This window comes from Fusarium musae, chromosome 3 (genome assembly GCF_019915245.1).
Source record: "Fusarium musae strain F31 chromosome 3, whole genome shotgun sequence".
Classification (NCBI taxonomy): Eukaryota; Fungi; Ascomycota; class Sordariomycetes; order Hypocreales; family Nectriaceae; genus Fusarium; species Fusarium musae.
In genome coordinates, this window is record NC_058389.1 from 1,619,336 (window position 1) to 1,634,440 (window position 15,105).

The following is a 15,105-nucleotide window of genomic DNA, read 5'->3' on the forward strand; positions in this document are numbered from 1 at the left end:
GGATGACCTCTGGCAGCTCTCCCCACCCGGGTATTATAGTTGAAGCTGAAGCGAAGGCGGAAGGTCTGATGAGTAGTGAGTTCAATGAGTATCTAACGGGGAGTTGTCTCAAGTCTCAAGTAATGAGGAATAGCGAAAGTCTGAATTAGCAAAACAAGGATGCCCGTTGAGCGGAAGTGGAGGTCAGTGACGAGAAGCCCTGCGGTGGCTACTTATAATATTGAATCATTACGGGACTTTAGTGACGGAAAACATCGCCTATAAGACCATTTATTGAAAGGCCTTACGGTTTCTTATGTCTTTCATGGTGATCTATCCTCTAGGACCGGCACGAACATGCGCCGCCTTGTAGAGGAGTAGTATATAGCGCTAAGAACATATGCCTAGAAATATGGAAACTTCAAAGTTAGGATCTAGAAAGTAGCAAATTCCACGTCGTTTGTCGAACTGTGCAGAGTAATTACTAAGAAATCATGTATGAGTTGGCATTGCAACCTGATGGGGCAATTACGAAGATGTCACTTGTTAGATGTCGAAAACTGTCCTGATGGATGTGTCCTGCCAGTTTATTCATCACTGTAAGTCGTTCCGTGAAGATCGAATGCCCTCATGATGGCCAGCGCAACAGGCGCATAGCCCATGATATCGTTGTGACCTGAGTCACTTATCAGCATACAATCTCAACAGGATTGAGCAGATATTCACTTACCACCATATGGGAAAAGCTCTTGGCGGATAATCATGTCGGGTTCAGCAGTCCAATTGGTCACAAATGCATCCTTGCCCTTGCGGATGGTGCGCTCTTCTTTCCAAGTCTCGAAGTCCTTGTCATCCACAATCCCAAGAGTCTCCTGGGCAGCGGCTCTGAACAACTTATTGTCTTCTGTCCAAGGAATGTCTCTATCATTCTTTGCATGAATCAAATTAAGCCTGAGCCTCGTCTTCGTATGGCGGACTACGTTGGCGAGCCGTCTGTCTGAATGCCACTTGTCGACAACGAAGCGATGGATGAAACGCACGAGACAAGGCCACATGCGGAAGGGAGCAAGTACAGGGAAGATACCCACGATTCGATAACCCAACAGGAGATTTGCAAGATCGCTGAAGCCAGCGACTATGGTAATGCCTGCAAATTCGACGCCCTGGAGGGCATACCTTTCAGCAACGGCACTGACCACAGCAGTACCTAAACTCTGCCCGAGCAGGACTATGCGACTTGGTGGAATCTCTGCCACGTTGGTAGCCCAGTCAACGAGTGTTGCGGCATCTTGAATTACTCCAGTCTCTGAAGGGGTGCCCGTAGAATGACCAAATCCTCGGTAGTCGATGGCGATAACATGATATGAGGAAGTATCAGTCAAGGAATGATAGCTGAGAGGTCGAATAGCTTGCGCGATATGACCAGCATTCTGTAGGGTCAGTTGACATCAGTTAGAACATGGCGGTCACCACTTACACCGTGAACTGAGATACGAGTAAGTATCAGTGGGATGAGAACTCCAGATTCAACTTACAATATAACACCAAGCGAGATTCTGGATCCTCCTTCAGTAGACGAAATGACTCGGTCTTGGTGAAGTCTGCCGAGAAACCCGGCTCTTGGGATTCTATCTTGGCCTCATTCTGTAGATATAGAGGGAGTGGTAGGATATGCCAGGCGTATATTGATTCGCCGTCAGGCGTCTTCAGTGAGAACGGAGTTACTTGGTTCCCTATACGAGCATTATATGAGTATTATGAATACAAAATCTCAGAGTTTGGACATACGAGCGAAACCCCACCGTTCTGGTTGGTTGACATTACTCCATAATAATGTATTGAATTTGTGCGCATATAGAAACCTGATTAGAGAGTTAAAACCGATTAACTCGACAATAAGACACGATCCAAACATACTGTCTCTGGAAGAAGGGTGTCATTCCCAGTCCCAGGAAAACGCAATAGAGGCCCAGTGGTGCTGCGACTGCTATGACCACAGCCATGACGGCGGGATGAAGATGAGACATGATTCTCAGTTGGTAGCTCAAAGAACAAATCAGAGTAAAAGAGATCTATGAAAGATTCAGAAAATGAAACGCTACCTTGGCCGAGGCAAATAATATGCTCACCTGCTACGGAGTAATTACAAGGCAGAACCCACGAAGGCCTGAGGTCGAACCACACAGGACGTTGCTTTGCCCGCGTTAGGTAAGCACCAGTCAGTGATCATCAATGGGACTTCTCTCTCTCGTGGACCTCCTACGCCTGCATTTAAGGGTACCTGAGGCGCGTCTGATGCGGCTGTGGCCCCACCTAATCTTCTGGGAGAAAGAGCCGCGAAATGACCACACCTCACCTTACCTCAGTGGAGGCTACCTAATTAGTTGTAACTGCTAAGTTGGTTCAAAGAAGATGTAGATGAAGAAGCTTGTGCTCTGTCGTCGGCCAATAGGACAGGTACCTTCGACAGGACTAATTTCCCAAGCCGTTTGCCTTTATCGATAGAACCTAGGTAGGTAGGTCTTTCACGGCGCTTCCAAATAGGCCTGGGCCTGTAAGGTCCCTGCTGAGCCCCAGCTTCTTTTTTACCTAGGCGCTGGAGTGCTAAATTTGTCCAATCAGAACACTGGATTCACACTCCATGCTCCATATGAAGGTGTCCGTGTTGGACCTGCACCACTGAGCCTCGGATTGCTGTCCGTAGTAGGTGGCTGTTGCTACTGAATGCTACTACCACTGTCTCTTTTCCAATGGGAGCCTTCATTCCCATCTTCCATCTCCCACCTCCATATTCTCTCAATATTCCCTCGTGACCCAACCTCACCTTCGCTTCTTCGACTTCTTATTGATCGCGAAAACGATCGGTTATTCAGCTTTACACGTTCATTTTGCTGCAAGACGCGCCTTGCATGGCCCTCATATAATGATTGGCTCCAGTCTCGCAGTGTAATCCTTTTGCGCTCTCTGTAGTTTGCCTCCTGTGCAAGCTAGTTAGTCCATGGAGCGAAAGCGCAAACTGCCCGCGCGGGCTGCCGCTCGAGGCGAAAATGCTGCCAAAAAGCGCAATGTTACACCTCGAGAGCGATCTGCGACGCCTGCTGCCCCCCCGCCAGCTCCAGAGCCAGAGCCAGCTCCGGAACCTGAAGAACCTCCCCCGCCTCCATTGCCCAAATCGATTCAAGCTGGCAAACCTCTCCCAACGGTAGAAGTCGCGCAGCCAGAAGAACTGTCGTCAAAGGAGTATCAGTCGGTTGGTGAAAGGTATGACATGCCGAACTGACCCACGAGATAGAGGTACTGACTGACGCGTCCCTCAAGTGGTGTACTTGCCGAATCACTCTTCCGATCCCGTCACAAATGGATCAGCGAAGGCTTGTTTGCAAAGTATTGGACGAAACCCCATAAGCGCAAAGGTGTTCTCAATGAAGATCCTAAAAACCCGGCCAAGGATACCATGTCAAAGGTGGGCACCGTAACGATTACGATTGAGCCTCATATAATCGAAGCCACGATGTACGTGGTGAAGGACCCGAAACCGAAAACTCAGCCCGTACCACAGCAGCAACCACAGCACCGTCCGATCCTTCAGTATGGTCCTCCAAATGGTTCCATGCCTCCACCAGTGGCGCCTCCAGCATCGGCAGCTGGCACCCCGGCACAGAATAGGGTGGCGGCAGCGAAATCTATACCACAAAGTCCATCACAGGGCCCAGCTCAAAGTCCGGCTCAGTCATCTCAAACCCTTCCCAGGACATCTCAAGGCCAGATTGCTACTTCAACGACAGCCGCGGTGAACACTGCGACACCATCCCCGAGTCCAAGCTTACAGCCAAGACCACAAGTTGGAGGGCCTGTAGCACCATCTCCAACACCATCAATCTCACAAGCGACTCCCAACATTTCCGCCCCAGTGGCACATATGTCAGCTTCAGGGCCAACTGTAGCACCAGCAGCATCCACTAGGCCGATAACAGCTCCTCTAATGTCTCCAGCCCCCCGACCGCCTCCAAATGCTCATCCGCCTGCGAGTGGCCTCGCCAAACCTGCTCCAGCTCCAATTCCTAGCCCAGCTCCAGGTGTCCCTGCTTCAGGTGCTGCCCCTGCTGCGAAACCGTCGGCTAACGATCCCGTGATTGCTTTATTGGCACAGAAGGCTTCGGGAGATGCAGAGCTGCGGGACCTCATGAAGAGAGTGGCCGTGGGGCAAGCAAAAGAGGGTGAATTAGCTCACTTTCAGAAGATCATAGATCAACTTAATGCCGAATATCGAAGTAGAGGGGGGCAGCAAGGGCCATCGGCAGATCGTCTTCTTGTCGATGGCCGTACAGTGCAATATTTTGCTACGGAAGTCAGGACTATTCTTGATATTGTCTTGGCCTCTAACCCCAACCAGAAGTCGTCCGAGCTGCGGCCACCACAAGGCAGTGATCCGCTTGTCGTTCTATTGGTCAAGACTGCCCTAGAGGACCAGAGGACACGGGATATGATTCGAAGGATTGCGGAAAACCGACCCGGCTTTACTGATGCTACAGATCTCAAGGAGATCTTAGATCGGCTGCATCGCGACATGAAGACCGCACCGAGAGCTTCCCCTGCCCCTGTACAAATCCGCCAGCAAACCCCGAACAGCATACCGAATGGACAACAAAAGGCACTCCATAATGGACCTCCACCTAACCCACAAGCTCTTAGATCAAAGGGGCCACCACCTGTGCCCAAACCAGACATTACTGCTGTTGTTTTTGACTTTGGAAGCGGTGACCGATATCTGTTTCCCAAATTCAGTATTTTGGAATATCTGCCAACTGCGACTGGCCAACAAGTTGTGGCCTCATTTCTAATTGTTCGCAAGGGAAGCACATCTGAATATGGAGGCGACCCAAAGCTAGACTACTACCAACCCGTCACGATACGTCTCTTCACACCATCTGGTCGCCATCTGGAGAATCTCGCACGAGTGGTCGCTCCCCAAGATGACGTCAGGCGCTATATGGACGATGTCATGGATCATATGACCCGCGCCGAATATGTTCTCCTCGCAATGAGGCTCCCGAAAGCCAGTTCGGACGGAGAGAAAGACGGCGCGGCCTCGGAGGAACCCAGGACAAACGGCTCGACACCAAAGCCTGACTCGGCGATAGAGCCGAAGCCCGCCGCGAAGGTTGGCGTTCTTTGGACGTCCAAAGGCAATTCTGAAACTCCACCAGTAGAAGGACGGCTGTCAAAGCCAGCTCGATATGCTGAGCAGGAGGCTGAAGCTAAGTACCAGCGCCTGATCAGTCAAGTGTCTGCAAAGGACAACGAGGCCTAAGCATGTATTGAGTTCTGAAAGCCTCTTTCACCACGAGTTGCACAAACTGTTTCATAATTTGGTGTGCTTACAATGGAGTTTGGCATTCTGTTTTGGCGAAGTTAGGAGTGTTGGCAGGAATATTTTTCGCGGGATGGATAGGCGCTACTTGCATATAAGTTATCTAGATTATCTTAAACCAAAGAAGAGAAAGATTTGTCGGCGGAATCTCAACCTCTTAAAACTGCCCGGCGAATTATCATCATTGGGGACTTGCATTTGCTCACTGGTTTGATCCCATACCGCTCATAATCTCCACGGGGCAATCACTGGGTTTCTGTGTATTATCCATGGTGTGTAGATGAACCTCTGGGCTCCATGATAGAGACGTTGAAGTTACTACCGAAAGCGTATTTGATATTCTAGCATAGTCTCTCTACTGGATACAACGAGGGAAGGATTTAAGGCTTGAAGTTAATATGTTTGAAGTGTAGCTTTTTGTGGTGACATGTGGCAATTTGGTTGAGGACGTGTCGCCGCTTTTCCGGTGAGTCGTTCCATTCATATTGGTTCGAAGACGGAGGAGTAGGTACTCCGTATTCTCCGCCAGCTCAAATGTTAATTTACGATCGGTAAGTAGTGACGAAACACACGAGCCTGCGGGGAGGCATCACCATGAACTATGATTTTATGACATGAAGATTGTGGTGAATGTAAGTGCCACGAGTTTGAAGTTAAGGTTACCAAACGAGTATGCTGCCTCCCCTAAGCCTTGTGCCCTCTTTTCATTATCTCGATGATGATGATATTCAAGCACGTCCCTTGGAATGCAACATCAAAAACACACAATTGACTTATGGGTGACGCTGAACTTAGATGTTGATAGTTCCGAGACCAAAAAGGTGCATCCATGGGCATGCTTCTAACCTGATGCTCCATTCATGCGTATCAAACAGATAGATTGGACCTTGCCGTAGTCATAGGTTTATCAGTAGAAAGGAAAACGATACTTGTTATCGTGATTCCACAGCTAAGCAAAACTACCTACCTACGCATACAATCAACAACCATGCAGTGCCCTTTACTATTTGTCAAGCTATGGTTAGAAGAGCTGGGATAGTAGAGGTAATGGTTGCAACTTGATGAAATTACACAATGAGGAGAAACCGTACGATGCCGCACCCCTCCTCGATTGATATGCCTCGCCGTCCTCAGCCATATGTGTATGAGCGACAGGAGGCGTCCCTCACTTGTCTCCAAACAAGTCCTAAGTCAAAAGTTAAGCCCAGCCATGTGAATAGCTACCTATGATGGCTATGATACCATCGAAAGAGGGGACCAGGAAAGTTTATTCAAGGTAGATCACGAGGAATATCTGGTTTCTCTGTAAGTATAAGTAGGATGCTTGTTCCCCTATTCTCGTCACTTGTTCTTTCTTCTAAGCTTGAAACTTGAGTTCCGTTGTGACCCTCTGACTCATCTTTAGTTTGCCTTGGTCGCCTACTATTTATCAGGGTGAGTCGGCAATCATGAGATTGACCAACACCATTCTCGCTGCCCTCCAGGCATCGATGGGCTTGGCCTTCGTCGTTCCCAATGATGCTATCAAGAAGGCCATGACACAGCACAAGCACGATGATGCCGACCTCATTGAGAACAAGTTTCATGGCTATGAACGGATCACCAAGATCACTTCACACCGATACTTTGGACCCAAGGACCACAAGCATCATCATGAAGAGAAGAAGCATGACGGTGGCGACGACGACGACGAAACCGATGATGATGACGATGACAAGGAAGAGCATGTTCACCACCCTCAAAAAGTAAAGGAGAAGCACAATAAAAGCAAGAAACATGATGATGACGATGGCGATGATGATGATCACAAGAAGCATCACTCCCATAACTCGAAGAAGAAGCAACATGACGAAGAAGATGAGGACAAGGATGAGGATAAGGAACCCAAGCTCATCTTCCACACAGACGAGTACAAGAAGGCCAAGAAGGAGGCCGAGGACAAATTCCCATGGCTCAAAGATGATGCGTCAGAGACTCCCAAGTCCAATCACAGGCACAAATTGATAAAGGATGCCAGGAAGAAATACAATTCCGCCGAGCATGTTGAGTTGGAGACCCCTAAGCGCTACAACAAGGACAAAGATGAAGACAATCAGCTTAAGGAAGCCAAGCAGAAACTGCCTTCCTTCATCAAGAATGTTGTGCTGGAGACCCCCAAGCGCTACAAAGAGCTCAAGAATAAAGAGAACCAGGTCAAGGAAGGCAAGAAAAAGGAGACCAACTCGAAGGATGGCAAAATGTACAAGATGATTCATCGAGGTGGAATGGTCGTCAAGCGCGATATTGACATCAACATTCACGCTCCAACCTTCGAGATTTATCATGATTCTGACAAGAAGCATGAACATGGCGACGCGGGACTCATCAAAATCTTTCACGTGAGCTCACAAGAGTCGACTCACGGGACCAAGGATCCCGAGTATAAGCATGATGATGAGCAGAAACACAAGGAGTCAACAAAGGAGCACCATTCCCTTCCCAAGTCTCACCATAAGCATACCGGGTCTAAGAACTATGACATTCACGACAAGGATCACTTTGGAGGTGCAAAGAAGTATCCCCAGTCAAGCAAAGGTCACAATCAGACTCAAAGGCACCACCCCACTCCTGTTGTAGAAGTGACCAAGAAGATTCTCCAACTGCTCGCCCCGCTTATGAAGAAGGAAACTGGCCGTCCTGACTCTTCCAAACAGCCATCCCAACAGTATAAATATTATCCTTCTCATGCTTCCTCTGATAAGGGCCGCCCTAGCCCTCATGGCAATCGCTATCCCAACTACAAGGAACCCTATTCGCCAAAGGACACTCACCATGACGATAAGTCTAAGAATGGGCACAAGAAGTCTGATCAAGCAGAGGATAGGCGAATTGGTGAAAAGCTGAAGAATAATGCACTGCGAGTAATCATTGAATCCCTCGCCGAGCTTCTTGCCAAGAAGGCAATAGCCCATAAACACAGCCCCAAGAAAACTCACCCATCCCAAGATGATCATGACAGGCACTATGAGTCCAAGAAAGAGCACCATTCTCATCAAAGGCCTTCCCATCGATACAAAGAGCATGCCGAGTACAAGCATGATGACAGCAAGAAACATGTCAAGCTGAGCCAAGACAGTTCCTCTCACTATGAGCCTGGCTATAAGCATGAGGAGTTGGACTCACATCACAATGGAAGGAAGAACGACTATGATCATGACCATGACCATGAGGACTCCAAGAAGGGTCGGTACTCGCACAACAAGCCTATTTCTCAGTACAAGAAGAAAATCGACTACAAGCATGATGATGAGGAGAAGCATATCAAAGTGAGCAAGGATCATGTCTCACAGCACGAGCCAACCCATCATGATGAGAAGCCGGATCATCATCATTATCATCATGGAAAGGATCATGAGCGTCCTAAGAGGCCCGGGCCTCATCATGACCATCAAGAGGCCGATTACCATGGGCACTCCGAGAAATCAAAGGGCTACTACCCATACAACAAACCAAAACACCAAAACAAGGAGCATTCTAAGTACAAGCACGACGATGATAACGGCCGTGGTCCGTTTGATCAGAGAGTGAAGCTGGATCGTAAACCTATCGATCACTACACAAAGTCTAGACATCATAAGGACCACGAAGATGAAACGAAGGCATACAAAGATCACCTGTCTCATCTTGAGACTCACACCAAAAGATCAAGTAACATGGCACCTAAGCTCAACACCACTCAAATCCTCAACCTGGAAGCGCTTTCGCCGCAGGACCGAAAGAGAATCGCAATGGGCCTGCCTCTTGATCGGCAGACCAGAAAGGAGTTCGGCGAGTTCAAGGATTGCAGCCCCAAGCTGATTGCCAAGCTCAATGTCATGTATGCCCGTATCCTCGATGATCCCAAATACGCACCCTTCATCAAGTACCTCAACACAGAACGCGAGTTTCGCAACAGAAAGAGATGTAGTTTCAAGCTCACCCCAGCGATCATCGCAAGGATCGAGGCTATGGATCCCGCGACTCGTGCCCTTGCTGCAGACGAACTCGATTTTGACCCGGAACTTAAGAAAGAGTTTGTGGATGCCAGAAAGCTGTACCCAAGCCTTATCAAGAAGCTTGAGAAGTGGGTTATGCGTAATGGGATGAAACCTAAATACAAGAAGATCTTCGACAAGCTCCTGTCTCGTGAGAAGCGAGCAATCTCAAAATCTGTGCTTACTCCAGAGATGCTCGCAAAGATCGAGGCTATGGACCCTATGTTACGTGCCGTGGCTGCAGACAAACTCGATTTTGACCCGAAACTTAAGAAAGAGTTTGTGAATGCCGGAAAGCTCTACCCCGGCCTTGTCAAGAAGCTTGAGAAGGAGTATGAGCGTATTGCGGGGAACCCCAAATACAAGAAGATCCTCGAGAAGCTCAAGTCCCGTAGGAAGCGAGCAGCCCCGACCCCACCCATTCCCAAGATCCCAAATGAGATGCTGAAGAGAATCGAAGCCATGGATCCAATCCTACGCCGCATATTCGCAGAGAGATTCGATCTTCCCGCGAAACTCACAGATGAGTTTGTAGACTGCGGAAAGCTCGACCAACAGATGATCCACAAACTCAACTGGGAGTATGCCCGCATTCATAAGAATCCCAAATTCAAGAAGATCCTTCAAGATTTCAACATCAATTTCAAGCAATCTGAGGGCCACGAGAATACCGAGGACGAGCTCAAGCCCCTGACAGAAGATGAGAAGAAGGGGGAGGCCAAGCTCAAGAAGCAGGAGTTGAAGGAAATGGAGGCCAGTCAGCCGAAAAGGCTCACTGCAATCGAGCTGGAGTACATCGGGCGTCTGCCTAAAGTCCTGCGCGCCAAACTAGCCAAGAAGATGGATATGCCAAAGGATTTACGAAAATGGTTCACCAAGAAGCAAAGCTATACAGGTGAAAATCTGGAGCGACTGAACGAGGTGTGGCTCCGAATTCAACAAGACCCTGAATATGCAGACGTTGTCAAGAAGGTCCAGTCGTTGTATTACACGAGAGACGGTCCAATAGACACCAAATACTGGAAGAACCTAAGGAAGCAAGTCGAGGAGGCAGCCAAAGCCAAAGACAGTGCGAGAGCCGAGACGCCGAGGGAAGACAAGATACGGACACGATCTGTACACCAGCTTACCGAGAAGGAACTGGAACGTTTGCTTAAGTTGGACAAATACGAGCGCCAGGCCCTGGCGAGAAAGGTTGGGCTAGAACAGTCACTCGCCCGTGAGTTCATCAACGCATCTAAACCGAGCACTGAATTCCTCGAGAAACTCAACGAGGCTGTCTCCAAGAGTGTCGGTACTCCTCAATACCGAGAACTTCTCAAGCTTGTTGGTAAGAAACCCCCCAAACCCAAAGAGGAAAAGCTAAAGCTGGAGTCCATCAAGAAGGACGTGCGTTTGGAAATCGCCAAGAGCTTAGAGTTCGACGACTTCACCAGGGATGAGTTTTTGGAGGCTAAGGCGCTGGAGGGCAGACTCTTGGACAAGGTCGCGAAGTTTTGGGGGGTCAAGAGAATGAAGAACGCAGAGCAGGGAAAGGATGACATCAAGCACACTGAGATTATAAGCAAACTTCTCGAGTCCGCCCTGGACAAGACGGGCCAACAAGGTGGTGGTCTCCAGAGTAAGAGCACAGATGGGAAGAAGCTCACCGAGGCTGAGCAGAAAATGAAGGACAAGATCGAAAAGACAAAAGCGAACGGCTGGTGCGATGAGTTCGTCAACGAGCTTGGGGACACTTTGGGTCCCGAGGAGAAGAAGGAGAAGAAAGAGGGAAACTGAGAGTGGTGGGAAGGGGTACCTCCAGTGGGGATTGTTCGATTGGTTTTGTTCGCGGGGTCTGTTTACAGGACCCAAGTCAGTCTCTAGACACCTGCCTATTTAATGGACATATGTGTTTCGAGGCCTGATTTAGTTGCATTGGCATCTTGGTTCTGGGAATAGCTTCAAATTCCATGATACTGTACGGAGTACTCCATATAAAAGCCCTAAAACTCCGGGCCGACGATGCCGCCGATTCACGTGTCAATCGAGTCAATCATTGGAACCAAGCCGCCGTCATTATGTATGTACCTACAAGGTAAATGCTTGGCACATTGGATTGGATCTAATTGGACGAGAATGAGGATGAGGATGAGCGACAGAGCAGGGGAAGCAACGAATCATTACGTAGATAAGTGTGTATACGTACCTTCCGTGTCAGCAATCCTGAGAATCACCCACCTTACTTAAGGTAGGTAAGGTACCTTACCTCACCTCACTCAGTGGCCAGCGGAATGTCATGAAGTCGTCTACCTGAACATAAGTACCTACCTACCTTAGCTTACCTCTTAGACATTCTCAACTTCACATTTTTCGTATTATCATCTTCGTCTTCATCTTCATTCATCTTTAGTATCAGAGTGATGCAAACGCAGTGGCCTTTGCAAAATGGGCCAGAATCTTTCGGATGAGCATCCGCAGCGGCGGTCGCATGAAGAGCTAACCCAACAACTTGTGAGCTCCTCCTGTCCATCTATCATACGTTACCAGAACCAATTCTGAAATACCGCTAACACGAGCTCATAGACGGAGAAGTTTATGAAGAAATGTTTCACCTCTCTTGAACTATACTCACTCAGAGATGTTTTCAAGAGCCTTGCCGATCAGCAGGACTCCATCAAATATCTGAAAGAGGACACTATCGCCCGGTACCTGGAAATACCAGACATTCTCGGCACCTCGCCAGTCATTTTCCAAATGGTATCCTATATCGGTGCTTTTCCATTTCTTCAAGACGCACCTGCAGTCCTGGAGTTTCAGCGGATGATTATGGTGGTCGTCATCATGACTGAGCGCTACAAAACCGTATTGGCGCGGGGTTCTTCAGATAGGACCAAACTACTGTTCAAGAGCTTGGCTGTCTTTGACCGTAAGATGTCAGAAGCAGGAGCCCATTCAGACACGTCACACGTCGAGTCCAAAGACGATCAAAAGAAGGCCATGTCCGGTGTGGCTGGTTTTGCGGTTGATGCAGCTGGGGACGAAGATGAGGACGGTGAGGACGACGACCTCGTATTGACAGCTTTTGAATTGCTCGACATCAAGGATGCCGTGGACCAGGGCCATGCACCAGTCTTTCATGGCGCAACCATCCCAACTGACAATTTCCGAAAACTTGTCATGCTGCTTCTCCTTGCCGCCCCGCTTGATCCCCAAGAAAGCCTCTCAATGTATTCAAGCCGTGTTATTGGACAAGAACTCGAGGGCCTCCGTGGCGCCGCTGAAAGCATTCTTGCCTCCTTTGTTAATGCCGAGATCTCAACTGGCATCAAGTACAACCACTTCAGAACCATCATACCTGTGATCTGCCCTCATATTTTTCGTGGATTCAATGGTCTTTTTGAGCGCTTTCTTTTCTCGCAAAATCTAGATTTCTCCAAACATCGCAATGATACCCCAGCTACTACTTCATCTCAAAAAGCGGCACAGCCTCTATTGACCGACACGGGCGAGATACTTAACCAGAACACTTTGTCCCAGATCTCGCTCTTCCTTCCTGGGACAGATCTCTTCCGGCGAGTGAGGCTCCTGTACTCGGGCAATGATGCCGGTTTCTCTATGGGAAGTTTCCAGACCAAAGTTTTCAACTGGCAAGCTCCAACACTGCTCCTGGTGAGCGGAACACGGCTGGGAGATGAGCCGGAGGGTGGTCAAGAAAGCAGTTTCGCGGCATCCTTACCTCCGAAGCGGTTCCCTCATGGCAGCAGATCGGATCGGCTCACTTTTGGTGTCTACGTTCGTGAACCTTGGAAACACACCCACCGGGAATGCTTCGGCGATTCAGAAACAACGCTATTTCAACTTGAACCAATTCATGATGTCTTCCCGGCATCAACTATCAACAAAGACTACGTTACTTTCACAAAAGCACCAGCGCACCATCCCATGATGTCGTTCGGTTGCCCTCATCCACACCCATCTCAAGCTCACAGAAAGGCCGACATGTTACGCCTAGGCCCTGTATCACTATTACTTGACGACTCGTTCGAGTTTGCAGTCTTCAACCACGATTTTACATCTCGAGGAGGTGCATTTCACTCGAGTGTGGTGAGAAAGTATGATTTCCAGGACCGATTTCAGATCGAGAGTCTCGAAGTTTGGGGCTGTGGCGGTGATAAAGAAGCCCAAGCCCAAGCCGAGAAATGGGCTTGGGAGGAACGAGAGGCTGAAGCTCGCCGCAAGATCAATCTTGGAAATGGAGATATCGAGGCTGATCGGGCGTTACTCGAGATGGCGGGGTTGATTGGAGGGAACCGAAGTGGAGGATCTATGACGTGAAGCAACCCCCAAGAAATTGAGTATTACCAGACAACATATGTTCTTAAAGCCTGGATAGCACATCGGTTAAGCAACTGTCTGTCTTGAAAGTTCACAATCTTCAAGCTCAATAAATATTAACAATCATTAACATTTGCCTTGGTAGCTTGGGAGTAGAGCCACACTGTACTCGAAGGTACCACCCGTTGTCTATCGTACACAATGTTTTCTGCCATAAATTAGCATGCGAAACTTTTATACAAACCTCCATCATGACCAATTGCTCCTAATGTACATTGTTTATTCTCAGTCCTTCCTCTTTGAGATAATTTCGCCAAGATCGCCCAGAGAACTCTTGGGATTCTTCTTCTTCTTTGCGCTGGCCTCATCCTCGACAGCTTCAGCGGCGGCTTTGTTGTCATCCTTCTTCTCTTCCTTGGTGCCCTGTGGCCACAAGCCAATGCGGCTCAGAATACCTCCATTACTGGAAGTCTCGGTGCCTTCGGGTTGCGGTTCTGCAGTTGCCTTGGTCTCCTCGGCCCGCTGGGCCTGGACCTGCTGTCTCTTCTTCTCGAGTCTCGCACGCATGGCCTTTTCCTCCTCGTCTCGGGCCTCGAGCTCACGAATCCACTTTTGTCGCTTCTCCTCAGCATCCTTCTGCTCCTGGAGCTGGCGGAGCTCCTTGCTCTTCTCGCGGTCCTTCTGGTAATACATGCTGCCGGCAAGCATGGCGAATACGGTGAAACCCTGAGCTGCAACTCGGGCTCGGAACATGCGGTTCGCCTGTTTTGAATCACCACGACGGAGGGCTCGGTAGGCATTGATAAAGGCGAGAGTGGTCAGACCCATTCCTATAGCTATTAGAGGCTGTCGCGTGCGGCAAAGAGTTCTGGGATGTTTCTTTTTACCTAGGGGGATCAACGGCTCCTCCTTGATCTTGCGGAGGACCTTTTGCATTGGTCTTTCATTCTGAAGTTCCCTGGACTATCGCATGAGCGGGGAGTGCACGGTATAGCAAGCTGGAATTGAAGCATACTGGTCACCGTCAAAGGACGAGGGCATAGGGCCCGGGAGGGAGGGGGGTGCATCAGCCATTGTGTTTGTTTGTTATAAAGCCCAATTGCTGGCGCGGAATGGAAGTCGAGTTTGAACTCGTGAGGAAGTGGGCTGAGGATTTACAGAGGGACCTTACCCTTAGCTAGTACTGTACCCATGATCGCATCCATTGGATGGGTCCATATCTGCACTACTCCGTACGTACGGAGTACAAGCATCATCATTTTTCTCGCTGACGGGTGGGTTCCACTTAGTACCTTACTCAAGGGCACAAGGCAGGTACGTACCTTGCCCAACCGCCATGGAACGCCCCGAGTCCCAAGCGGCCATCCAATCGATCGGCCTATCCGTGTTCGGCCTAGCCGCTGCTCCGCTGAAACTTCACAGCTC

The 15,105-nt window shown here is 49.2% G+C and overlaps 5 protein-coding genes across 5 annotated transcripts; 3 read left to right on the top strand and 2 right to left on the bottom strand.

Moving 5' to 3' along the window:
• Positions 1-566: 566 nt before the first annotated feature.
• J7337_003971 (uncharacterized protein) lies at positions 567-1,982 on the bottom strand (the record flags this gene model as incomplete). The annotated part of the gene is made up of 6 exons (XM_044821677.1): positions 567-655; positions 710-1,409; positions 1,457-1,464; positions 1,515-1,712; positions 1,768-1,841; positions 1,897-1,982. The coding sequence occupies 6 exons, from the start codon at positions 1,980-1,982 to the stop codon at positions 567-569; spliced, it is 1,155 nt and encodes a 384-aa protein (XP_044683010.1).
• A 995-nt stretch (positions 1,983-2,977) lies between these two features.
• J7337_003972 (uncharacterized protein) lies at positions 2,978-5,290 on the top strand (the record flags this gene model as incomplete). The annotated part of the gene is made up of 2 exons (XM_044821678.1): positions 2,978-3,240; positions 3,298-5,290. The coding sequence occupies 2 exons, from the start codon at positions 2,978-2,980 to the stop codon at positions 5,288-5,290; spliced, it is 2,256 nt and encodes a 751-aa protein (XP_044683011.1).
• A 1,508-nt stretch (positions 5,291-6,798) lies between these two features.
• Positions 6,799-11,142, top strand: J7337_003973 (uncharacterized protein; the record flags this gene model as incomplete). Its single annotated transcript, XM_044821679.1, has 1 exon — positions 6,799-11,142. The coding sequence occupies one exon, from the start codon at positions 6,799-6,801 to the stop codon at positions 11,140-11,142; it is 4,344 nt and encodes a 1,447-aa protein (XP_044683012.1).
• A 648-nt stretch (positions 11,143-11,790) lies between these two features.
• Positions 11,791-13,680, top strand: RTC5 (Restriction of telomere capping protein 5; the record flags this gene model as incomplete). Its single annotated transcript, XM_044821680.1, has 2 exons — positions 11,791-11,856; positions 11,929-13,680. The coding sequence occupies 2 exons, from the start codon at positions 11,791-11,793 to the stop codon at positions 13,678-13,680; spliced, it is 1,818 nt and encodes a 605-aa protein (XP_044683013.1).
• A 285-nt stretch (positions 13,681-13,965) lies between these two features.
• On the bottom strand, positions 13,966-14,754 carry RCF1 (Respiratory supercomplex factor 1, mitochondrial; the record flags this gene model as incomplete). The annotated part of the gene is made up of 3 exons (XM_044821681.1): positions 13,966-14,510; positions 14,568-14,638; positions 14,696-14,754. 3 exons carry the CDS (start codon positions 14,752-14,754, stop codon positions 13,966-13,968), a joined length of 675 nt encoding a protein of 224 aa, XP_044683014.1.
• Positions 14,755-15,105: the final 351 nt, after the last annotated feature.